Here is a 27,983-nt window from a genome sequence, read left to right on the forward strand (position 1 = left end):
AGAGCTACCATATGACCCAGCAATTGCACTACTGGGTATTTACCCCAAAGATACAAAAGTAGGGATCCGAAAGGGTACGTGCACCCCGATGTTTATAGCAGCAATGTCTACAATAGCCAAACTGTGGAAAGAGCCAAGATGTCCATTGACAGATGAATGGATAAAGAAGATGTGGTATATATATACAATGGAATATTATGCAGCCATCAAAAGGAATGAGATCTTGCCATTTGCAACAATGTGGATGGAACTGGAGGGTATTATGCTGAGCGAAATAAGTCAAACAGAGAAAGACATGTATCATATGACCTCACTGATATGAGGAATTCTTAATCTCAGGAAACAAACTGAGGGTTGCTGGAGTGGTGGGGGGTGGGAGGGATGGGGTGGCTGGGTGACAGACACTGGGGAGGTTATGTGCTCTGGTAAGCGTTGTGAATTGTGCAAGACTGTTGAATCTCAGATCTGTACCTCTGAAACAAATAATGCAATATATGTTAAGGAAAAAAAAAAAAGAAGTTAGCGGGAGGGGAAGAATGAAGGGGGGGAAATCGGAGGGGTAGACGAACCATGAGAGACGATGGACTCTGAGAAACAAACTGAGGGTTCTAGAGGGGAGGGGGGTGGGAGGATGGGTTCGTCTGGTGATGGGTATTGAGGAGGGCACGTTCTGCATGGAGCACTGGGTGTTATGCACAAACAATGAATCATGGAACACTATATCTAAAACTAATGATGTAATGTATGGGGATTAACATAACAATAAAAAAATTAAAAAAAAAAGCAATGGATAATCAATTACCCAATACAAGCTTTGTTTATGATCGTTGACTAGATTTTTTACTTCAAGACCACAGCCTTAGTAAGAAGCAATGGATTACTTCCCTTATATTTCTATTCTAGACAGAGGAAAACAGACTTCTAAGATCAGTGGAAAAGAATGAAAGGCTCAGAAAAAGACCTAAGAATACTGTGTAAAGATATAAGCAGCATTTCAAGTCAGTAAAGGGTGGGGTTTGCATTAACTGGTTAACACAATGGAAACTTCGGAAGAAGTATATAAAACAAATGTCAAATGTATTAAAAATTAAATATAAAAACCATAAAAGCATAAAAACCATGAAACCATAAAAGAACTAGGAGAAAATCTAGGTGAATATTTTTATTATCTAGATGTGGAACAACCTTTCTAAGCATGAACAAAGGGGAAAATATGAAGGGAAAAATTCATAGATCTCAACATATAAATATTCAAATCCATTAAAAGAGAAATTTCTTTTTTTTTTTAAGATTTTATTTATTTATTTGACGGAGAGAGACACAGTGAGAGAGGAGCACAGGCAGGGGGAGTGGAGGGGGGAGAGGCAGGCTTCCCGCCAAGCGGGGAGCCCGATGCGGGGCTTGATCCCAGGACGCTGGGATCCTGACCTGAGCCGAAGGCAGGCGCTTAACGACTGAGCCACCCAGGCGCCCCTAAAAGAGAAATTTCTAAAACAAATTAAAAACATGGAGAAAACACTTTCAAAATGAATACTAAATATTAAGATTTTGATATACCCTGAGTTCTTATAGATAAATTAAGAAAGATAATCACAAAAGAAAAGCAGCTAAATGATACAATCTATATATATTTAAAAACCACAAAGAGAAAATGCAATTGGGAAAAACTGGAATGGAAAAAATATTTGACACCACTTGTAACCAAAGCAACAGAAATCAAAACAAGACATTTGTTATCTATAAACTGGCAAAGATAAGAACATTATTATCTAGAGTTCAACTGCAGAAAAAATGGTTAAGTCTCAGAGCCTTTGAGTTCAGAGAATAAACTGGTACAATTCTTCCAGAAGGTCATTTGGTGACTCTTTAAAATGCTGCAGACTATTCACCCAGCTATTCAGCCTTTAGGAATTAACTCTAATGAAATTATTTTGACCTACATAAAGATATAACTAAAAGAACATTCACCTCAAAGCAGTTTACAATATAGAAAAATTGAGAAACAAGCTAAAATTCCAAAAACTGGGGTATGTTTAAATTATGGTACAGCTGGGGTGCCTGGGTGGCTCAGTCGGTTAAGCATCGGTCTTTGGCTCAGAGCATGATCCCAGGGTCCTGGATCGAGCCCCACGTCGGGCTCCCTGCTCACCGGGGAGCCTGCTTCTCCCTCTTCTCCCCACCACCTGTGCTCTCTCTCGCTGTCTCTCAAATAAATAAATAAAATCTTAAAAAAAAAATTATGGTACAGCTTAGAATATTTAATGTCTAGGTAAAATGTTCACAGTATTATGCTTGATTTAAAAAAAAAAAGTGTCAGGGGGGTTGGTGGGAGAGGGGTGTGTGGTAATAGAGTGCTTACTATTTGCCAGGCATTGTCCTAAGCATCTTAAAAACATTGACTCATTTAATCCTTATAATAGCCCAAAATGAATTAGCCATTATTATCTCCATTTTAGTTTACAAAACAGTATTATAGTATAATTTTTGTTCAAAAAATGTTGAAAAAGACACATATAATGTACATATATCCTCAAGTATTAATTAAAAAGACTCAAAGGTATTTAGCAAAATGACAGAAATAGTTATCTCCAAATTAATATATGACTTTTCTTTTTATTTGAAATACTTAAGTGTTCAATAAAAACATTACTTAGTTATGAAGAAAAATGTTATAAAAATAAATTAAAATATATAGAAAACCAACTCACATGTATTATTCACATGTAGGAATTTTCCTCAGTGTTAAGGCAAGTAATTCATTGCTTCTTATTAAGACTATGGTCATGAGGTGAAAAATCTAGTCAACAATCATAAACAAAGCTTGTACTGGGTAATTGACTATCCATTGCTTTTTGACCAGATATACTTCACCCCAATTTTGCCACCACCCAATACACAGCAATTTTGCCTGCTAAAGCAGGTCCTAAGAAATAAAAAGCAACCTAAATCTTCATCACACTATTTGAATGCAAGTTTAAAATATATTTGACCATAATACTTACTAGAGATTTGACTTCTACAAATCAGTTAACCTCTATGCCCTGGTTTTCTCACCAATAAAAAGAAAATAATACCTTCCTCAAAAGGCCAGGTACAAAATGTTTTAACTCATAATACCAGTTCAATAACTAAATCTCTTAACTACTTCGTCTGTAAATTTTGTGGCCATTACTTACCGGCAGGATAATTCTCCATCCATAGCATCATGTTCATCTGTACTGGTATATGTTAACCTTCCTCCAACAACTGTCCCAACTAAGTATACCAGCCATGCAAGACGTCCTAATATATACAAGAAAGAAAAATGTTTAGAAAGTATTGATAGAAACAATGCTTATTTTGCAGAAAATTCTAAAACTGGCAAAACACCAGTTCTTCCAAACAAGTGATAAACTACTGTGAACTCAGTCCCTGACAGAGTGGAGAGTGGGTTTTAAGTTTAGCAAGGCAGTATAACAGTAAAAATGACAGACTTTAGAGCCAGAAAAAACTATGTTCAAATCCTAGTTCAAACAATTTGCTAGGTGATGTTGCCTAAGTTATTTACCTCTTTACATCTTGGGGTTTTCATTTGAAAAATGGAGAAAATAAGATCTACTGTGAAGACTTATGATTAAAATTAAATTTGGTAACAAAACACCGAAAGTAATGTCTAGATCCAGGGCTGTTAGTAAGTACTAATACGATCCAATGAGCAGCATCTTTTCTGAATGGTCAATGTCATGATCATACCAGTCTGATCATTTTTAGTATTAGTTCTGCTTGAACCATAATAGATGGTAATAAATTTATTGCCTTTGTATTTTTATGCATAACTTTTTAAAATCCAAGACTGTCACCATTCAAATCACATAGTTTGACGACCAAATCAACTTCATGGACAATATTAGCAAGGGATTAAATAACTTTACAACAGTGGCACACGTGGAATCTACAGTTTTCACCAATCTTATTTTGGGGCAGCCAAAACTGAGTGGTTCAGACATGGAGTTATTATTGAATGATTTTTATTTAAGCCTATTATTTTACATCTCTAGATTCACTGATCTATGTATCAGATTCTCCAAAAATTTTAAGACCTTTATGAATAATTAACAACATACCAATTATCTTGCTAAAAAATTTGGTGCTATTTTTAGGGACTGATTTTTCAAAGATGACCAGGATATTTCATATTACCAAAATCAATTACATTTCTGTATTGAGAAACCTTCTCAAGTGAACTGAAGTATTTTTCACAAGGTATTGACTGGAACAGTCATAAAAGAGGCTGTCCGTGCTAACTGGAAGACTTAGGAAGGATAAATACCTACAGAAAAAGAGCACATTCTTCCTATATCCATACTGTGAATACTAGCAATCATTACAACTTACCAACTCCCTCTGACTTCTGGAGAGACAGCAGCCTAGTGAGGTGACAAACTTTCTGTAAGTTAGAAATACAACTTGGCAAGTATCCACATCCCCTATTCTATCATAAAACAATGAATAAATCGGAACAGACCATTATGCAGCCTTGGACATTAACAATGTCAAACAGCCAAATTGGTGAAAACACCAATTTGATTAAGTAATTCATAAAACAGACTCAAGCTTCAAGATATGTATAATTAGTGTAAAAAAAAAAAAGTAACAGAACAAAAAGCCCATGTAGGAAACAGAAGGTATTAAGAAAGTTACCTATATATTTCAGAATCGTTTTATGATTAATATAAAAGTCTATTAATAACATACACTATCCCCTGATGACCCTACTTCCTCTTAAGTGATTTCTCTTCCACACCTCTTCTATCTCAGGATTCCAACATGGAAGTAGGTGTTCTTGATGTTCCTCATTTCCACTTCCAAAACATACTCCCTCTCCATCATAAAAGCACTCAGCTTTATATCTTATATCATCAAACTATACTACCACATACCCCTTCTGGTTTCAATAACCTACTCGCCCTCAGGTTATTTTCCCTTATTTTTTTTTTTAAGATTTATAATTTATTTGAGAGAGAGAGAATGAGAGAGAACACATGAGAGGGGGGAGGGTCAGAGGGAGAAGCAGACTCCCTGCCGAGCAGGGAGCCCCATGTGGGATTCGATCCAGGGACTCCAGGATCAAGACCTGAGCCGAAGGCAGTCGCTTAACCAACTGAGCCACCCAGGCGCCCCAATTTTCCCTTATTTTTTGAAGATGTTAGTTTCAGGCTTGCTGTCACTTTTTCCAATAGTATTTCTATCATAATCAGCAGTAATTTCAGTATGTACAAAGATGAATCTTCCAACTCCAACAATCCTTCGTTTTACTGGGAATCTCTAACACATGAACCTATCATTTTCTTTTTTAAACAACTTTACTGAAATATAATTCACATACCATACAATTCACCCACTTAAAGTATATGACTCGTTTTTTTAAATAAATTCACAGGGTTGTACAACCACCACCATGACCTAATTTTATAACATTTCAATCTTTCCCAAAAGAAATTCCACTCTATACCCCTTAACCCCACCCCCAGCCCTAAGTAACTACTAATCTACTTCATGTCTCTTCAGATTTTTCCCATTCTGGACATTTCATTTGAATAGAATCATTTAACATGTGGTCTTTATAATTGTCTTCTTTCACTTAGCATAATGTGCTTTAGGATCATCCCTATTGGGAGTTTGTATTGGTATTTCATTTTTTATAGCCAAAAAACCATTCCATTGTTTGAACTGATGGTTGCCAGAGGGGAGGGGGTTGGAGGATGGGCTAAATGGTTGAAGGGGAGGGGGAAACACAAGCCTCCAGTTATGGAAATGAAAAAGTCATGGGAATAAAAGGCACAGTACAGGGATTATAGTCAATGAACTATAATACCATTGTATGGTCACAGATGGTAACCACACCTGTGGTGAGAATACCATAAGGTATAGAGAAAGTTGAATTATTATGCTGTATACCTGAAACTAATGGAACACTGTGCGTCAACTATACTAAAAAAAAATTCCATTGTTGGACATATCAAATTTTATTTATCTATTCATCAGCTGATGGGCATTTGGGTTGTTTCTACATTTTGGCTTTAAAAATAATGCTGCTTCTCAGAAGCAGCCCAAATGTCTACTGACTAATGAATGGATAAGAAGACATGGGGGATATATATGATGGAATATTACGCAGCCATAAAAAAGAATGGAATATTGCCATTTGAAATGACATGAATGGAGATAGAATAGTATTATGCTAAGTGAAATAAGTCAGACAAATACCATGAGTTCACACATATGTGGAATTTAAGAAAAAAACAAATGAGCAAAGGGGAAAAAAAGAGGCAAACCAAGAAACAGACTCTTAAGTATAGAGAACAAACTGACGGTTACCAGAGGGGTGGTGGGTGAGGGGAGGAGTTAAATAGGTGGTGGGGATTAAGAAGTGCACTTGTGATGAGCACCAGGTGCTAAATGGGGAAGTGTTCGACCACTATATTGTACACCTGAAACTAATATTATACTGTATGTTAACTAACTGGAATTTAAATAAAAACTTAAAAAAATTATACTGCTATGAATATTTGTGCAGTTTTTATGTGGATATGTTTTAATTTCTCTTGGCTATATCTAGAATTGGAATTACTGAGTCATATGATACCTAGATTTTTAACATTTTGAGGAAGGGCTAAACTGCTTTCCAAAGCAGCTGTACCACTTACATTCCCACCAGCAATATAAAGGTCCAAATCCTTCTCAACACTTGTTATTATGTCTTTTTTATTATATCCATCCGAGTGAATGTGAAGTGGTTATCTTGTAATTATGACATGTCCTTCCCTGATGACTAATGGTGTTGACCATCCTCACATATGCTTACTGGCCATTTACATATCTTCTTTGGAGAAAAGTCTATTCAAATCCTTTGCTCATTTTTAAGATTTTATTAGAGAGAGAGAGCACAAACAAGCAGGGAGAGGGGCTGAATGGGAAGGAGAAAGTGAGGGAGAGAGAATCTCAAGCAGACCCTGCACTGGGTGTGGAGCCCAACTCGGGGCTCAATCCCACAACCCTGAGATAGGGATGTGAGCCAAAACCAAGAATTGGACACTTAACCGACTGAGCCACCCAGGCACCCCTCCTCTGCTCATTTTTAATTGAGTTATGTTTTTTTTTTTATTAGTGAGCTCTAAGAGTTCTTTATGTATTGTAGATGCAAGTTCCTTATCAGATATAGAATTTGCAAATATTTCCTCCCACTTTCTGGGTTGTATTTTCACTTTCTTGATAGTATCCTTTGAAGTAGTCTAAGACTTTTAACTGATGTAGTCCAAATTTGGAATTTTTCTTTTGTCACTTTAGCTTTTGGTGTATATCTAAGAAATCACTGCCTAACCAAAACTCATGTTTTCTTCTGAGTTTCATAGTTTTAACTCTTACATTTAGGTCTATGATTCATCTTGATTTAATTTTTGTGTATGGTGGGAGACAGTGGTTCAACTTCATTCTTTGCATGTGGTATCCAACTGTCTCAGCACCATTTGTCAAAAAGACTATCCTTTTGACATTGAATTGTCTTGCCACTCTTGTCAAAGAGCAAATGATTATAAATTGGAGGATTTCCTGGACTCTCAATTCTATTTTACTGATCTAATGTCTATCTTCATGCCAATTCCACAGTCTTGATTACTGTTGCTTTTTAATAAGTTTTGAAATCAGAAGGTGTGAATCTTTAAACTTCATTCTTTTTCAAGCTTATTTTGAATATTCTGGGTTTCCCGGATTTCCTTATGAATTTCAGGATCAGTGTGTCAATTCCTGCAAAGAAGCCAGCTGGGACTTAAACAGAGATTGTGCAGAATCTGTAGGTCAATTTGGGGAGTACTGTCATCTTACCAATATTAAGTCTTCTGATCCATGACCATAGGTGTCTCCACATGTAGATCTCTAATTTCTTTCGACAATGGTTTACAGTGGTCAGTATCTAAGTATAATGCTTCTTTTTTTAAACTTATACCTAAGTATTTTATTCTTTTTGATGCCATTTTAAATTGAACTGATTTTCAGTTTTGATTAATTGGCAATATATAAGCATACTATTGATTTTATTGATCCTGTATCCTGCAACTTTGTTAATCTCTTATTAGTACTAACAGTTTTTTGGGATCTGCCATTTCTTCAGTCTCTTACAAGCTTAATGTCTTCTCTATCCTGCTTAGCTAGCTTCACTTCTTTGCTCAATCCTCAATCGTTAAAATCTCTGTCTTGCATACCACTTCAACTCCTCTCTTGCTCTGACATACTCATCTTACAACCATAATTGTTTAAATCCAATTCCCCAGGTAGTCTTTGCCTATACTCACACAATTTAATATAACTGGAGAAAGATACAACCATGCTGACCAGTCTCACTTTGTATTCACCTTTTCAGTAAGGCCTTCTAGATAACCATCATCAATTCCTTCCACCCATGTACGCACAAGCCATCAAAAAGTGGAGTCTATTCTTCCAAACCTTTCTAAGTATGGGCTGGATTGTAACTTTTCTGACCAACAGAATACGGTGGAATTGACATCATTCCAGTACTGGGCTTAGCCTTTAAGAGAACTGGCAGTTTCTTTCAGTCTCTTAGGAAAATGTTCACTCTGGGGAAGCCAATCACCATGTAAGAAGACCACATACCCTGAGACTATCATACTATGAGGAGGCCCAAGCTAGCAAGGCACAGAAATGTCCACCAAGAGCCCATTCATTGAACATTTCAGCCCAGATACCAGACTTGTGAGTAAATAATCACTCAGGTGACTTCAGCGCCAGCTGTCATCTGATTACAATGCCTGAAAGATCCCAAATGAGAATCAACCAGCTGAGACTTAACAAATCTCAGAGAACACAGAGAGATGATAATACAATGACTGTTATTTGATAAGCTACTAAGTTTTGGTAAGAGATAGCGAGAACATAATCTGCCAACATTTCATATCATATATCATATCATATCATATCTCCCCTTCCCTGCTTTTTTTTTTTAATTTTAGAACTTACTACTTTCTAATATAATATATATTTTACTTATTTATCTTGCTTTGTTACCTGTCTATCCCAATAGAATATCAACTGCATGATAGCAGTTATTTTTTCTGTTTGGTTGTCTATTGCATCTCCAGAGGCTAAAGCAGTGCCTAGCACATAGTAAGTTATCAAAGGACATGGGTTACTGGATTAAAAAATCATTACATAGAAAAGATAGCATGAAACAGGCAAGAAAAAGTTAACATTTTATTATCACTTTAAATATTAAAATGTAGAGTCATTACTAAAAGTGAATGTTAATGGTAATTATATTTTTATTGCTTAAATAAAACAAAACCAACCCAAAGCATACTCAACACAAGATGTGATGAAGTCTATCCTCGTTATTTGCAGACAGTCTACAGCCATACCACCCTGAATGCGCCTGATCTCATCTGATCTCAGAAGCTAAGCAGGGTCAGGCCTGGTTAGTACTTGGATGGGAGATTCTCCTACTTGAAAATTTGTCTACTTGGTAAAATTTGTAACTCCAGAAATACTTGTGACCATTCATGCATAGGTGCACAACAAAATAATCTGAGTAGCCCAATGTGTTCCTTTTTTTTGCACTTTGGTGCTTTCTGTTGGTGATTTTACTGTTTAAAATACTCCCCAAGAATAGTAAAGTGCTGCATAGTGCCCCTCCATGAAAAAAAGGCTGTTATGTGTCTCATACTGAAAATACATGTGTTAGATAAGCTTCGTCCAGGCATGAGTGTTAGGGATCCTGGCTATGAGTTCAATGTTAATGAATCAATAATATACAGTAAACAAGGTGTCTTTAAACAAACACATATAAAACAAGGTTATATGTTCATCAGTCAATGAAAATGTTGTGACAGGAGGCTGCAGGAACTTAACCTATATTCACCCTAGAAACAATAGTTTAACATTTGCTAATTCAGTGTTCACCGCAGCTTTATAGAACATAAATGCTGAATAAGAAAATTTGACTCTATTTCTCAGAATCTTACAGGAGTCATTATTAATAGATTATGCTGCAACTGTGCATGGGACATACACATTTTGAGTAATGGATATGAATCTGAAAAACTACAAGTATAATTTTTGGTGAATGCAGTGTAATAATTCACCTGCCCCATTAATGGAAGTCATTACTTAAAAAATATCATACTGCAAATTTTCTCAAGATGAAAAATATTATTTAAATGTAAATAATAACCTTCTTAAATAATAACCTTCTTTATATGTTTTATCAATTTAGATTTCTAGATACTGGTTTTTCTTAAAGCAAGTTTGACTATTACTAAAAATAATAGCAAACATTTATATGATATTTTCTGTGTACTAGGTACTATTCTAAACATTATATCTATTACCTATACTTACATTCATTTAATGTCACAAATGTTCCTATTAAAAACTGCAGAGATATGATTCCATACAGGCAATAGAGTTACAAGAGTCTGTTCTCATACCATTAGGAGATACATACCACTACCTCTCAAGATGGATGAAAGGGAATACTCAAACAGCACAGTTGTCAATTAGCTGGACAAACCTTGATGATCCAACAATATCTTATGATCCAAGAATCTCTCAAGTGTTTAACACATTTTAATTCCCAATCCGGAATTTTTCTCTGTCTCCCAAGTTTTGACCACAGATGAGACTGCATCTACCTTTGGGATCAGGTCTAGGGTCTTTTATTCTTCCTTTGATTCCCAAACCACTCACGATAAAACCAAGTATATGTGACACATGAAATGAGTATGTGTTGAATGGCTGAATTTAAAATAAGAAAACTTATTTTGGGGGTTCATCGCTAATGTAAACACAGAAACATCTGCCTACTAACTCTTGATTAAAAACAAGCCTACTTGAAAATAGTCAAAGAATTCACCATGCATGTAATTTTTGTATTTCTCTGTTGAAATATCAATATTAAAAAAAATGGAGGCAGTACAATTTAGCTACCATGAGCATAGGCTTGGTCCAAATCCTGCCTGTACTATTAATAATGCTAGTTACTTAATTTCTCATTTTTAATTCTCTTATTTATAAATATGAGGGTAATAATTATACCTGGCTCACAGGCTTGTGACAAGCACTAAATAGTACTTTGCATGTAAAGTACTCATAATAATGCTTCTTACAAGTGCTCACTAAATGTTGACTATTACTACTATTATTATAAAATAGCCATCCCCTTTTTAGTTCTTCTATATCAAACCTACGAAAACCAAAACATACCAATGTTACTTTTATATGTTCATCGTTAAGTTTAACTTTAAAAGCTCCTCATGAAAATTAAGTCACAATATTTAAAAATTTTTAAGTTCTTTTGTCTCTACCAGATACTTGTTGCAATTAGAGCTAATTACCATTAGCCATATATATTTTCTTTTTTTTTTTTTTCTTAAAGATTTTATTTATTTATTTGACAGAGAAGGAGAGAGAGAGCACACAAGCAGAGGCAGAGGGAGAGGGAGAAGCAGACTCCCCACCAAGCAGGGAGCCTGATGTGGGACTCGATCCCAGGACCCTGGGATCCTGACCTGAGCTGAAGGCAGATGCTTAACCATCTGAGCCACCCAGGCGCCCAGCCATATATATTTTCTTAATGCTGTTTGTCAAACAAAGCAAAAAACTGTAAAGTGAAAATAAAATTTCCAAATAAAACACACTTAGAAAAGCATGTGCCTTTCTATGTGTCGTGTTTTGCTGTAGGGCTATAACTAAATATGTGTAAGTATGGGGTAGGGTGAGAAGGGGGAGACCCCATGCCCAAAGGATTGAACCTCACTAGGAGAAAAATGTTTTTTTCAGTGCAGTTGATGAGTATCACTGTCCAATAATAAAAAGATAAAAGATACTAATAAGACATGAATTTCTCAAATTTAAATTTTTTATTGTTTAATTCTTTTTATTCTGTGACTCTGAAATTAAGGTTTATACATCAAGAAACACTACGCAAAAATAACATGGGATCAATTGTGAGTATTTTTTTCTCCAATTATGGTAAATTCTGAACGGAAGTTTGTTTATTCAGAGGAAAAATAGAATATTTACTCTCCTTGTTTTAGAAAGCACTGACTCCTATCATACAAGAAACAAAAGCAGGCATTTCTTAACCCTTAGAAACTTAACAACCACTGACTGAATAAATTAGGATTAGTGTTAGAAATCAACATTGGAATATAAAGGATTATTAAACTATCAAACATAATTTTCATATTTAATTGAATGAGAAATAATATGAGAAAATAATATTTCTCATACATATCCTTTCCCTAAACCTCAACAATTTTAGACTGACAATATTCAAAATCATAAATGTTACTTTGGTTATAGAATTTTGTCCACAAAGTTTAAAGAACAATGTAAATCCATAAATCAAAATTACATTTAGAAATTTAAATATCCAATACATAAGTTTCACATCTATAAATTCATTTTGAATCTCATCTTTATAATGAGACTAAATTTCCATTATAATTTTCCATTTTTCTATTTATTCTGAAATGTTCAGGGCACTTGCTTTAGCAGCTGTTCAAGCACAGAACATTTTTTCCTTTAACAAAATAATTATTGCTGTAATAATCTGTAATTATGGTTTATAACTGCAATAATCCCAAAGAAATCAGTCATTACCATAGATCACAAGTAATCGTTAACTACTGTTAATGACCTATTTCTTAGGGATTATTGTTTTTGTAAACCATGACCATATCACCACAAATATGGAAGAGCAAGACAATATAATACAAATGAGATCATAATATAATAATAAACTTATTTTGTAACATTAAAAGCCATTAAGCCTCTAAATTAAAGCAAACATAACGAGAGCATATAATTTTCTTTGTTCAACACTAACTGTTTAGTCTGCACAAAAGAAACTGAATACTGCTACATATGGTGGTATAAAATAGAGCCACATTAGGCACTTTTTGTAATATAAAACAATCATTTTTAAGTAGAACACAGATATCTTTAAAAGGCAGATTCCTTCCCAATGACAAAAACAAAAAAAAAGGAAACATGTTAAAAATTTTCTATATATTGGGCATTAGAGACTGAAATGTTATTAAAACTACATAGTAAATGCAACCATAAAAACTCCTTGGATTTATATTAATCAAGAATCAGGTCTTACTTAATTCATTCAATAGACCTATTTAAATATCAATAAAGGGGCGCCTGGGTGGCTCAGTTGGTTAAGCGACTGCCTTCAGCTCAGGTCATGATCCTGGAGTCCCGGGATCGAGTCCCGCATCGGGCTCCCTGCTCAGCAGGGGGTCTGCTTCTCCCTCTGCCCTCTTCCCTCTCGTGCTCTCTGTCTCTCATTCTCTCTCTAATAAACAAATAAAATCTTTAAAAAATAAATAAATAAATAAATAAATAAATATCAATAAATTATTACATTGAAGTTAATTCCATTTGTGTATCTCAGAACAGCTATACTTCCATTCAGTACCCTTTTGTAGGAAAACAGGTATTATTTTATAACTGAATCTTTTTACTTTTTACATTGCAAAGTAATATTTGATATATAAGAAGCCATGTGTAATGGATATGAAGTGCAATGAAACAAACACCTTTAATCCCCTATCCAACTTAAGAACCAACGCTACCCCTCCTCAAACATATCCCCTTACCTGCCACCCTAGAGGTAACCATGATCCTGTATTTGGCGCTTACTATTCTCTGAAAATTTTTTTTCATTTTATCACTTATGCATATACTCCTAAATAATATATTTTTAGTCTCATTTGTTTTGGGGCTTTAAGTGTTTCATACTACATACAGTTTCCTGAAAACTGCGTTACTTCACTAGCTATCGTATCTGTGACATTCATCATAAGTATACCTGTACTTCATTCATTTTTATTGTTACAGAATACTGTATTGTATAAGCACATTATATATATGTATATGGGTATTTGAGCTGTTTCCACTTTGTGCCTTTAAGAACAAGTAGACCATGAACATTCAGTCTTTCAGTCTCACAGGACCTTTGGAGAAGAGATTTTCTAGAGGACATTCCTAAGACTGCAAGTGCCAGGCCAGCAGGGATTCAAATGTTCCACTTTGCAAAATAACATCAAACTGACTTCCATCCCATTTCTAATTGATTTACTTTATATTCCTACCACAAGTGTGTAAGAATTCCCTTTGATCTACATTCTCCTATAAGATTTCTTATTTTTGCCAACCTACTGGGATTAAAATGGTATCTCATGTGCCTTATGTTTCTAAAATACTCAAGTGTATGGGTTCATTTATAATTATTTTTGCAATTTAGTTTTAGTTTAATTGCAAACTGGTAAGAATGTGGACACTCTGATGCTGTATGACTGAAATTTGTTGAGACTTGCTTTATATGCAAATACTTGTTCAACTTTTTAAAACTGACATGCAATTCCCATTATAACATTATATTAGTTTCAAGTGTAAAATATAATGATTTGATATTCGTAAATATTAGGAAATGATCACCACATTAAGTCCAGTTAACATTTATCACCTCCCATAGTCACCAACTTTTTTTATGATAAGGTCTTTTAAGATTTATTCCCTCAACAACTTTCAAATATATAATACAGTACTATTAACTATAGTCACCACGCTGTACATTACATCCCCATGACTTATTTATTTTATAAGTGGAAGCTTATACCTTTTGACCACATTCACCCACTTTGCCCACCCCCCACTCCCCTCCTCTGGCAACCACGAATCTGTTCTCTATATTTATGGGTTCAGTTTTTTGTTACGTTTTACTTTCAGATTCTACATATAAGTGAGATCATATGGTATTAGTCTTTCTTTGTCTGACTTACTTCACTTAGCATAATGTCCCAAGGATCCATCTTTGTTGTCACAAATGGCAAGATTTCATTCTTTTTCATGGCTGAATAATATTCCATTTCTCTCTCTCACGCGCGCGCACACACACACACACACACACACCTTTCTCCATTCATCCATCAACAGACATTTAGATTACTCCCATGTCTTGCTATCGTAAATAAAGCTGCAGTGAACGTGGGGGTGTAGATATCTTTTCAAGTTAGTGTTTTTGTTTTCTCTGAATAAATAGAGAGAGGCAGAATTGCTGGATATGATGGTAGCACTATCTTTAATTTTATGAGGAACTTCCATACTGTTTTCCATAGTGGCTACATCAATTTACATTCCCACCAACAGTGAATGAGGCTTCCCTTTTCTCTACATCTTTGCCAACGCTTGTTTTCTCTTGTCTTTCAGATAAAAGTCATTCTAACAGGTGTGAGGTGCTTTCACTGTGGTCTTGATTTCCATTTCCCTGATGACTAGTGATGTTGAGCACCTTTTGATGCATCTGTAGTTGCTGAGTTGTATGAGTTCTTTACATATTTTGGATATTAACCTTTCATCAGATATATATGTTTGCAAATATTTTCTCCCATTGGGTAGGTTACCTTTTCATTCTGTTAATGAAAACTTTCAATGAAGAACCTCAGCAAAGATCTACTGGTAGAAAACATTCTGGTTTTGTCTGAAAATGTCTTTTGTTTTGTCCTTGTTCTTGAAAGGTACTTTTGCTGACATATAATCATAGGATTGCTGTTATTTTGGCTCAAGTTTTAAAAAATAATATTCTACCATCCTCTGGCTTACATTTTTACTGTTGAGAAGTAAGTTTATCAGTCTATTTTATACTTCTCAAGCTGCTTTGGAGATAATCTGTCTCTGGGACTACACAGTATGTCTAAAAAAAAATTTTTTTTTTGACTGGTATATGTTGGGGCTTGCTGTATCAATGGATTCATGTCTTCCATTAATTCCAAAAAAATTCTCAAATAGATTATCTTCATTATTGCCTCTGTTCCATCTTCTCTATTCTGTTTTCCTGGGATTGATTTGACACCCTGATGTTTCATCCCATCCTTTAACTTCTTTTTTAATATTCTCACTTCCTTGTTTCTCTACATTCTTAAAAATTTCTTCAAACCTAACTGCCAATTTGCTAATCCTTTTCTTAGCTAGGTCTAATTTACTGTTTTACACATCCACTAAATTTTAGATCACAAAAGTTTTTCTTCAATATTAAAAAGTTTTACCTGAGTCTTCTTCAACCTGCCTTAGTCATTTGTCATACCCTTGTTTGCTATTTTGTTACTCTATTTTTCATTTCTTTAAACATTTCATACATAATTATTTTATATTCCCATCCAATTCCAGTATCTTAAGTCCTTGGGAAGGTCTAAGTCAAATAGGTAATTTATTGTTTCTGTTAGTGCTCACTGATGACATCTTGTTTCATTATTCGTGTACTTGTTATTTTTAAAATTATGAGCACTCATTTGGTGATGTGAATCTGCAGGATTCTCAAGGCCCTAAATTATGCTTGCTATTCATCAGAGAAGGCTTTAATTTACTTTTTTGCTGGAAGCCAAGGGGCTCTATCATTTTGGCACCACTTTATCCCCTTTCAAGGGTCCAACTTAATATATAAATCTAAGTTCAGGACACATACCTTGCTACAGGCCTAAGGCCTTGCCACCAATTTAATCACTGCCTTTGAACACAAAACTGCCTTTTGCCTTTGTTTGCTGCTGGCTAGTCCCATTCTGGTTAAAGTTCATTTTTTTGAGGGAGAAATAGTCAGAAGAGGTGGGGGGAGGGGCTGGTGGACAGAGGAGTGGAGAGTAGCAGAGGGGAGGAGAAGGAACCTCAAAAATTTCATGTACTTATTTCAAGCCCAGCAATGCATTAAAAAGTTTATCCAGGAGCTGACTCTTTTGCATCTGAAAAGCCTTTCAGAGCAACAAGCTGACCACAAAGAAGTGAAAGCTACTACTGATTCTTTACTATTAAAAAGAAGCAAACACTATTGGGATATAAACCAAAAAGAAAAATGTAATTTTACAGGCAGCTGGCCATAACATAATTGAGTTAATGAGGAAAACAAATCTGAAAAGACTATACGGGATGCCATTGATTCATTAGACAAAAAAAAAAAAAAAAAAAAAAAAACAATCTTTCAAAAATACTACAACACAGGCTTACAGGGCAACCACATAGCTACAAAAAGATACCTAATGGAAAAGACGAGGAGGGATGAAAATCCAGCCTGTACTCTACACACCAATCTGTGCACTCTACTGTGGTGCATCTGCACTTAAGGTGCACAAAGACACCAAATGTACTACTGAGCTAATAAGAAAGTAAAATAAATCCTCAAAGGCCAAAATGATGTGAGGGCTAAAATCTAGAGACATAAGCATGGAAAAAACTAGAGAACCCGAGTTTCTCCTTGATGGACAAAGGACAAAGCCAGGGCATGTCCAATGTGAGGAGCCCAACAAAAGCTGAGACACAGTTATACCCTTACTGAATAAAATGAACTGGAGGGGGAAAAAAACCTGCCCTTGGCAGAGAAAGACAACAGAGAAACTTGTCTGACTTGACTTTAACATTAGGTAGGAGGAGGAAAAAACCAAGTCAGACCTCACATGGTTTGTGGCCTTAATACAGACATCCATGTGATATGAAGAACCTTATTCTAAGGAAATAGGTTCACAAGGTACTGAGTTGGTAGTCCTCCTCCACCTCATTCAGTTAATGGACTAAATATTCCAATTAAAGGACAGGATGGTCAGAATGGGTTTTTTTTTTTAAAAGAAAGAACTATATACTAAGAGTGAGGTACTTTAAATATGAAGACACAGACAGACTGGAAGTAAATGCATGGATAAGGATATACTTTGTAAACAGAGAGCATAAGAAGGCACTGACTTCAGTAATATCAGGTAAGACTGATTTCAAGATGAAAGATTTTAATAGGAAAGACAAAACAATTATAGATATCTATATGAAGCAAAAATTGACAATTAAAAGTAGCTAAGACAAATCCACAATTCTATTTAGAGATTATAACAGCTCTCCCTATAAATAACAGAAATAGATCAAAACAAAACAAAAATCAGTAAAGACAAAGAATACATGAACAACACTATTAAAACCATCTTGACTTAATTTCTATTTATAAACTGCTATTCCCAAATGGTAAAATACATATTCTTTTCAAGTGTACATGGTATGTTTACCAGGACATACCATATGCTAGGTCATAAAACAAGTCTCAATAAATTTTAAGTTTGAAATCCTGTAAGATAATCTTTGAACAACATAGAATTAGAAATCAGCAACAATAAGAAAACTTCTAAGAAAACCCCAAATACTTGGAAATAAAAAACACATGCTTCAAATTCCATAAATTAACAAAGAAATACAGATTAGAAAACATTTTTAACTAAGTGATTATAAAAATATCAAAATTCATGAGATGCAGCTACAATACTTAACAATGAAATTCATAACTTTAAATGTTTCTACTAGAAAAATACAAAAAATCTAAAACTCAAAGATGTGGAATCTCTATCTAAAACTAGGCAGGAAAAAGATGAAATAAAATCAATAGTATAAGGCAGAAAATAATAAAGCTAAAATAACTTATGAAATAAAAAAATGAACAAACAATAAAGAAAATCAATAAAACTAGAAGTTGGTTCTTTGAAAAGATTAACAAAATTGATAAATATCTAATTGGGGTCAATGAGGGGAAAAGAAAAAAAAGGCAACAACTGTCAATGTCCAGAATGAGGAGGGGCGCCTGGGTGGCTCAGTCATTAAACGTCTGCCTTCAGCTCAGGTCATGATCCCAGGGTCCTAGGATCCAGCCCCGCTTCCGGCTCTCTGCTCAGCAGGAAGCCTGCTTCTCCCTCTCCCACTCCCCCCTGCTTGTGTTCCCTCTCTTGCTGTGTCTCTCATTGTCAAATAAATAAAATCTTAAAAAACAGAACAAAAAAAAGAATGAGGGGTGGGTGGGTAAAATAGGTGAACAGGGTCAAAAGTTAAAAACTTCCAGTCGAAAACTAAGTCATGGGGGTAGAATATACAGCATGGTGACTATAGTTAATACTGTATTGCATATTTGAAAACTGCTAAGTGGGTAAATATTTTAAAGTTCTCATCACAAGAAGAAAATAATTTTATAACTATGTATGGTGATAGATGTTAACTAGACTTACTGTGGTGAGCATTTTGCAATATATACAAATATCAAATCATTATGTTGGATACCTAGAAACTAATAATGTTCTACGTCAAGTATGCTTCAGTTAAAAAAAAAAAAAGAACGAAAGGAACATCATTTCAGATCCTATAGACAGTAAAGGAATAATAACAGAGTATTAGAAATAACTTTATTCCAAAAAATTTAAAAATAGGACAAATTCGTTGAAAGATACAAATGACTAAATTTAAGCCCAGGAGAAACAGAAAATCTGAATAGTCCTATATCAATTGAAGAAATCAAATTTGTAATTCTAAACCTTCTAGGCCCACCACTGACTTTGCTGGTGAATTCTATAAAACTTCTAAGAAAGAAATAATACTCATACTCCACAAACTCTTTCAGAAGATAAAGAAAGAAGAGGAATCACTTCCTGACCCATTTTATGAGGCCAGTACTACCCTGTTACCAAAACCAGGCAAAGGCATCACAAGAAAATAAAACTACAGACAAATATCCTTCATGAACATCAATATAAAGTAAAAATTTTTTTTGCAAACTGAATCTAACCCTATATAAATGAAAACTATATCATAACCAAGTAGGATTTATCCTGAGAATGTAAAGCTAGTTTAACACAGAAAAATCAATCAATGTAATTCACTATATTAGTAAAAAAAGAGAAAAAATAGTTCATTTGAATAGGTGGATAAAAAGCATTAAAACAAAAATGCCGCATTCATTATAAATAGCCAGAGGAATAGAAGGGAATTTCCTCAAATTTATTATGAACATCCTTTAAAAAACCTACAGATAACATCCTACATCAATGGTGAAAGGCTCAATGCTTTATATGTACAAATAGAAACAAGGCCAGACTATCCACTCTCACCACTTTTATTCAACATTGTACCGAAGGTCCTACCAGTGGAATAAGGCAAGAAAAAGAAAGAAAAAGCATGAAGACAAGACATTAAACTGTCTTTATTTGCAGATGACATGTCATATGTAACAATCCAAAAGAATCCACAAAAAAGCTATTAGAATAAGTAAATTTAGCAAAATCATAGGACACAAAGAGAAAAATCAATTCTGGTTTTATAGAGTAGCAGAGAATAATTATAAAATTTACAATACCATCAAAAATATATAGTAATAAATTTAGTGAAACATTTTTAATACCTGTGCACTGAAAGCAATAAAACATTGCAAAGAAAATTAAGGGACAACTATATTAGTGGAACAATATACCATGTCCATGAACTGGAAGACTCAATACTGTTAAGATTGCCCAAATGGATGCATAGATTGAGGCAATCCCAATCAAAATTCTAGTGAGATTTTTTTTAAAGAAATTAACAAGCTGATGCTAAAATTAATATAGAAAGGCAAAAGACTTGGAACAGACAAAACTGTCTTGAGAAACAAGAATGAGATGAGAGTACTTAGATTACCTGGTTTCAAGACTTACAAAGTTACAGTAACTAAGACAGTATAACACTAACATAAGGAAGGACATATAGATCAATGGTACAGAATAGAGTCCGGTAATAAACCTCAGCCTCTTATAATCAATTGATTTTGACAAAGGTGTTACAATAAATCAACAGGGAAAAAGACATTGTTTCAGCAAATGGTGCTGGAACTACTATATAACTGTATGGGGTGAGGAGGAGGCTTACTGTTAACTCACACTATTCACAAAAATTAACCCTAAGTGGTTCTGACTTAAACATAATAGCTAAAAACTATTAAACTTCTAGAAGAAAACATAGAATATCATCTCTGTGACTTGGGTGGCAGATTTCTTAAATACAAAAAGCACAAGCCAGAAAGAAAAACTTGAAAAGGCAGGTCATCAAAATTTAAAACTTTTGCTCTTTGAAAAATAGTTAAGAAGATACACCACAGGCAGGGAGAAAATACTTGCAAAGATATATTGGAAAGAGAGATTATATACAGAATATATAAAACACTCTTAAAATTCCAATAAGAATACGTATAAAAGAACAAACAACCCAATTTAAAATTGGGCAAATATGTGAACAAACATTTCACAAAAGAAGATATATGAATGGGCAAAAAGCACACAACCATTGTCAGGGAAATGCAAATTAAAACCACAATGAGACACTATTATTAGATACCCAGTAGAATGGCTAAAGTTAAGAAGACAATATCAAATCATGATGCAGATGTGGAGCAAATGAAACCCTCACACATTGCTAATGAGAATGAAAAATGGTACACTTTGTAAAACAGTATAGCAGTATCCTATAATATTAAACATACATTTCTCATATGACCCAGCAATCTTAGGTATTTACCCATGAGAAATAAAAATTTAAGTAGATACAAAGACTTGTCTGCAAATGTTCATAGCACCATAATTCATAATAGCCCCAAAACTGAAAGTGGAATTCAAATGTCCATCACACAGTGACTAGATAAAATATGGTAAAGTCATACTATGGAATACTATGCAGCAATAAAAAGGGACAAAATATTAATATACATGATATATTTGAATGTCAAAAACATTATGCTATGCAAAGTCAAACACAAAAGACTACTTATTGTATGATTCCATTTATAAAGAAATCTAAAAGAGACAAACTACAGTGACAGAAACCATGGTTCCTGGGTCAAGAGACAGGGAAAGGGATCAAAGAGCATGAGGAAATTATTTGGAGTGAAGGAAGTGTTCTCTATCTTGAATGTGGTGATAGTTACATGGCTGTGAATAACTTAATTCATCAAACTATATACTAAAAAAAAAAAAAAGATATTTGCAACTCTCTCAGAGACAAGGAGCTCATTTTTCTAAAATACAAAGAGCTCTTAAAAAAAAAAAAAAAAATCAATGAGAAAATAAAAAGAGCCAAGAAATGAACAGGTCATTACAGAACGAGATGACTAAATAGCTCTTAAATAAATTTAAGCAATGCCTAATTGTACTGATATGAGAATGTTAAATTATACTGAAAAACCATTTTTCACCTACAGAATTGCTAAGAATTCAAAAGGCTGGTAAATTATCCTGTGAAGGCAATATGGAAACACTCCCAAAGAGCTGATGGACAGGTAAACTGACATAATCCTTACCAAGAATAATTTGGCAGTATCTATAAAAGTTTATCCTTTCCCCAATAGTAATTCCACTCTGGAAATTTATCTTATATATATATACTTGCAGACATGTAAAAAAACTTATGTATGTCGTTAATCTATATGGAATTAATTTTAATAGCTGATGATGACAACTCAAATGACTTTCAGTGGTGGACAGAATGGTCAAATAAATTATGATACAGTATGATACATTCAAAAAATAAAATATTATGCATCTATAAAAAAATTAGAATTTTCTGTATGCTGATTTGAAAATAGCTATAAAATACATTGTTAAATGAAGATAAAAAGGCAGGAACAGAACAGTAAGGGTGGTATGGCACATCCAAAGTAAATAAAGGGGGATAAGAATTTTTAAGTTCATAATTGTTTGTATATGCATACAGAAACTTTGAAAATATACGCAAAACTAGTAAGAATTGCTACTTAGCGTGAAGAACAAGAGGACAGATCACAGAATTGAAACAGAAGACATTTTAATTCCTTTTTCTAGACGATGTGCATACATTACCTCTTCAAAAAGATTAGATGAATTAATTCAAATAAAGTTTGGTATGAAAAGTAACTAAGAGAATAGGAATAGACACATTAAAGTGATATGCAAAGACAGATCACAAACTTGGGGACAATATTTACAATTCAAGTAACTAAAGGATTAATGTCAAAAATACATAAAGAACTCAATCAGTAAAGAGAAAAACTAATAATCCAAATGGTGAGGAGAAAATGAACAAAATGTACATATATATCACTGATAATCACACAATAGTCAACAAACATAAGACAACACTAAACTTCATTAATAATTATGGGAATAAAAACTAAAATACTCATGAGATATATTACCTCAAGAGTAAAAATTCAAGTCTAACATTATGAGCTGTTGGCAAAGACCTAGATCAGGGTGGGTGGGATGTAAAGTAGTAAATCACTCTGTAAACTGCTTTGGCATCATCTACTGAAACTATGTAATAGGTATACATAACAATCTTTACAGCAGCACTCACTTTATTAGCAAAAAAACAGAAAAAACACAAATATCTACTGACAAAAAAATGCATAAATAAATTTGGTATATTCTAACTATAGGGAACAGTGGCAATGCAAATGAAGGGAATATAGCCACAGCATCAACACACACTCTCATAAGTGCAATACTGAAAGAAAAAAAAATAATAAAGCAAGTTGTAGAGGAATAATTGCATATATATATATATATATATGCAGTAATACTATGAATAATAAAAGGCACCAACTAATAAACACAAAATTCAAGTTTACAAGTATTTTCTGCTGGTAGGAAGGACAGATGTGGACAGAGAACAATGGGAACAACACAGATACCTATACTGACCTATTCTTTAAGCTTGTGTGATGGTGCTGTTATTGCTAGTCACTATGTTTCAATATATGTAAATAACCTTTTGTATGTATTTAATGCTTAATAATTCAAAACTCTACTGAAAGAAGAAATCAATCATGAAAAGATTAAAGGCTGCAAAAAATACTGTGCCTCAATTTAATTTATAAATAATGAAATCTTAATAAGAGAAAACATTTGAAGTAGATAAGGTTAACTACTAAACAATTGTTTTTAAAAAGAGTTTAGATAGGAAATCACTGAGAGTGTGACTCTCATCCTCTACCATTCCCTTTCCAAAACTATCAAAGGAAGAAACATAAAAGAAAAAAAAAAACCATTCTGGAACTATAATTAAAGTGTCTCCTATTAGAAATATATAAAGCCACTTCCATTCTCATACTCATTTCATTTTTTTAAAATGTGAAATATGTATTTACTTAATTTTATTCCCTGCTATGTTCCTGAAAGGATTTAAAGGGACATACAGCAATAAATAAATCCTCCTTCAATAAACGATTAAAGAAAAATAATGAGGAAATTGAGGAATTAGAATATAAGAATAAACCAAAGCCATGGTGAAGGCTAATACACAAATGCAAAACCATAATGAGGTCTTCTACAATTTTTTATTGGATAAAACTGGGCTCTGAATTTACAGTCAACTATAGCAAAGAAGGAAACATGATTAGTTAAAAGACAGTTACAAGTTAATGAACTGTACTCAAATACCATTATCGGCTTTTCTTGAAACTGATTCCAGAGAACTGGAAGGAGAACTGAAAATTGACTATCAAGCAACCAAAATACCCAGAAGGTTAATAAAATTAATGGCTTATTAGAGGACGAGGATTTGGGGGAATACATAAAAACAATTAGCAGCAAAATTATTAAAGTGACTAACGAAACTACCTAAGATTCAACATAATACCATATACAGATTATATAAAATGTACTGACCTTCCTGAATTGCCTTATCCACAGTTATCCCAGAAGGTGAATGTAGAAGCTTTTGGTAAGTCTGAGCATTTTGGTCAAACAACTGTACAAGAAGAGTGCACGTCTTTTCATATTCACATCTGCTGACCGTGCACAACTGCTCCAGCTGCTGGAACACAGTGGCAGTATCATCCAGTGGATCATCTAAATTATCTCTGCAGATATAGAAGAACAAGTGTGCGCGACAACATTAGAATATGACATGCTTTTATTCACCACAAATACATTTTATGTTAAATAAAAATCCTATCATGGATAAAGAAACAAAAGACAAACAGATTGGAAGGTAAGAAATAAAACATAAATGAAAATTCTGTATTTGAAGACAACATGATTATATACACAAAAGTCCCAAAGAAACCACACACAAAAAAAGCTACTACCTCTTACAGATGAGTTTACCAAGGTCCTAGCATACAGGGTCAATACACAAAATTCAACTGTATCATTATATACTAGCCACGAACAACTGGAAATTGACATTTAAAAAACTGCACCTTCCAAAGGCACCAGAAAAATCTAATTAATTAAACCTAATTAAACATACATAAAATCTGAAGGCTGAATACCATACAACAGTGAGGAAAGAAATCACCAAAGAACTAAATAAATTAAAAGATAAACATGCTCACTGACTAAAGACTTGATCTGCTGAGATGTCACTTCTTCCCCCAAAAAATTAATCTACAAATTTAAAACAATCCCAGTCAAAATTCCAGCAGGATTTTTTGGTAGAAACTGACAAAAATGAATCCAAAATTTACATGCAAAAGCAAAGGAAGTAAAAGAGCTAAAACAATTGTGAAAAGGGAAAACCAAGGCAAAAGACTCACTACCTGATTTCAAAGCTATTAAAGCTACAGTATTCAAGACAAGGTACTGGTAGAAGGAGAAACACATAGATTAATGAAAAGAGCACCCAGAAAGCACATGTATGTGGTCAATTAATTTTTGAAAAGTATAAAGGCAATGCAATGGAGAGAACTTAGTCTTTTCAACAAATGGTGTTGGAATAATTGGTCAGCCATAAAAAACCAAAAAAGCAAAAACAAAAAATAAAAAACCAACTTCAAGCCTTAACTCATATCATATACAAAAATTAACTCAAAATGGATCAGAGAAGTAAATGTAAATTCTAAACCTATAAAACTTCTAGAAGAAAAAATAAAGAATAAATCAGACTTCATTAAACTCTAAAACTTCTGCTCTTTGAAAAAGACTGTCAGGGAAATGAAAAGGCAAGCTATGGATGGAGAGGTAATATTTACAAAACACATACAATAAAAAGACTTGTGACCAGAATATATAGACCTTTCAAATCTCAATAAACAACCCAATTAAAAAAGAGGGGGCAACAAATTTAACAGGCACTTTGCCAAACAATACAAATGGTAAACAAGCATGTAAAATGATGCTCAACATTACTGGTCATCAAGGGAATGCAAATTAAATCCAAAATGAGGTCCCACCACACACCTATTAGAATAACTAAAATTAAACTGACAATATCAAGTACTGATGAGGATAAAGAGCAATTGGATCTCTCATACATTGCTAGTGGGAATGCAAAATGATACAGCCACTTTGAAAAATAGTTTGGCAGTTTCTCTTAAAGTAAAACATATACTTACCATTCAACCCAGAAATCTCCCACCTAATCTATTTACCCAAGAGAAATAAAAACTTATCTTCCTATAAAAATCTGTTCAGGAATGTTTACAGCTATTTTATTCATAATTGACAAAAACAGAAACAACCCAAATGTCCATCAACAGGTGAATGGATAAATAAACTGTGATACATCCGTAAAATGAAATATTATTCAGCAATAAATTTTAAGAACTCCTGACGCAACATGGAGGAATCTCAAATGCATTACGCTAAGTGAAAGAAGCTGGGCTACATACCATATGATTTCATCTAGACAACATTCTGAAAAGGCAAAAACTACAGGAAAACAAAAAATCAGTAATTGCCAGAGGCTGAGGGTGGGGAAAGGGCTGACTACAAGGAACACAAAAGAATTTTCTGGGTTGATTGAACTATTCTCTATCCTAACTGTAAGGGTAGTTCTACAAATGTATGCCCTTATCAGAAGTCACAGACCTGTTCACTAAAAAGGGTGATTTTACACTAGGTAAATTATACCTCAAATGTTTTAAATTCCAAGATGCAAAAGATAAAAACACAACAGAAACATTTAGTTTTCAATACCTCACAACTATGGCAACAGATTCCAACCGAGAAGTGATAAAGGCCTTCGTGATTTCTGGTGCATAAGTGTCTAATAAGTGGGGTTCAGTTGATTTCACAAAAGGCACTGATGCTACCATCCTTTGCCACAGAGTTAATAAATAATGAATACTGTTGGGAGCAAATTCCCAATGCTACAAAGAAATAAAGCAAACGTTATTTAAAATGACATATCTTCCTAGAATAAGAATTACAAAAACAAAATCACTAAAAAGATTTTTTTTACAAATTACTAAACACAGGCTTTAAAATTAATTTTATTCTAATTATATAGCCAATGAACATTTAACATAGCAAATTTTGTAAATGCAAAAAGGCATAAAGAAGAAACCAACAATCTCTCATTATTGTAATGTTAAAATGTTAGTGTACTTCCTTCTAATCTTCTTTCCATGAATATTTTTCAGAGTTGATATCATGTAGAAAATGTGGTTTTAAAACCTCCCCCCAAACTTATAAAAAGAATTTTTCAAAAAAAATCTGTAAAAAGTCTTTTTTATTTCTTCACAAAGATTTTATTATAGCTTCTCAATTCATTCTTCAATGATTAGATATTCAGATAGTCTCTAAATTTTTATTATAAAATATGTTCCAATGAAATTTTACCTAAAACCCTGGAATAAGTATTTTCAGCAAAGTACAGTAACAAATACTAAAAATCCCCACCAAATCTTATCAAGAAATTGTTTCAAAATTATCTACTGTTTAACATCAATTATATACTTTTATTTACCTGTAGGCTAGTAATGGTAAAGTTAGCAATCAATCTGATAACTTCAGGATATTCCTTCACCAAAACTAATTCTCCCAGCTGATAATTTGTCTTTAAACGAGCCAAAAATCGGCAAAATTCATGATAATTACCTGGATCAGACAAACCCTAAATTATAAGACAAAAAGAAAGGCTTTTAAAAAATACTTAAAAACAAACCAAGCTAATGACCTATCAATAAAATTCCAAGAGTATTTTATTAAGTTTTCCAGTTTTCACTGGTACTCTGTATCAACTGGGTAGATTATTAATGAAAGAAAACAAATGATTCCTGCTGGATTTAATGCTGTCATCAATGATTCATAATAAGAAATTCAAAGTAGAGGATGTAGAAGAAGCTTTGCACTGTGATGACTAAGTTATGCTTGGGAACCCACTGTATTACACAAAAAATTTGCATGTGT

General features: G+C 33.7%; 1 protein-coding gene across 8 annotated transcripts in view; it reads right to left on the bottom strand.

The window, feature by feature from the left end:
• The window catches only part of RANBP17 (RAN binding protein 17), a 323,809-nt gene that overhangs the window by 264,006 nt on the left and 31,820 nt on the right, over window positions 1–27,983 (bottom strand). For all 8 annotated transcript variants that reach the window (XR_010413224.1, XM_064596582.1, XM_064596579.1 and 5 more), the window contains 4 exons: window positions 27,541–27,687; window positions 26,769–26,941; window positions 24,516–24,709; window positions 3,177–3,282 (listed from right to left, as the gene is read on the bottom strand). Coding sequence is in view for 7 of the 8 variants with exons in the window: in XM_064596582.1 (XP_064452652.1) it covers window positions 3,177–3,282; window positions 24,516–24,709; window positions 26,769–26,941; window positions 27,541–27,687 (620 nt within the window). In the remaining variant the exon portion in view is untranslated. The remainder of the gene's footprint in view (window positions 1–3,176; window positions 3,283–24,515; window positions 24,710–26,768; window positions 26,942–27,540; window positions 27,688–27,983) is intronic.

The sequence above is a fragment of the Mirounga angustirostris genome, unplaced genomic scaffold (assembly GCF_029215605.1).
Source record: "Mirounga angustirostris isolate CCGP_5_RB_7025 unplaced genomic scaffold, mMirAng1.0.hap1 SCAF_7, whole genome shotgun sequence".
Taxonomy (NCBI): Eukaryota; Metazoa; Chordata; class Mammalia; order Carnivora; family Phocidae; genus Mirounga; species Mirounga angustirostris.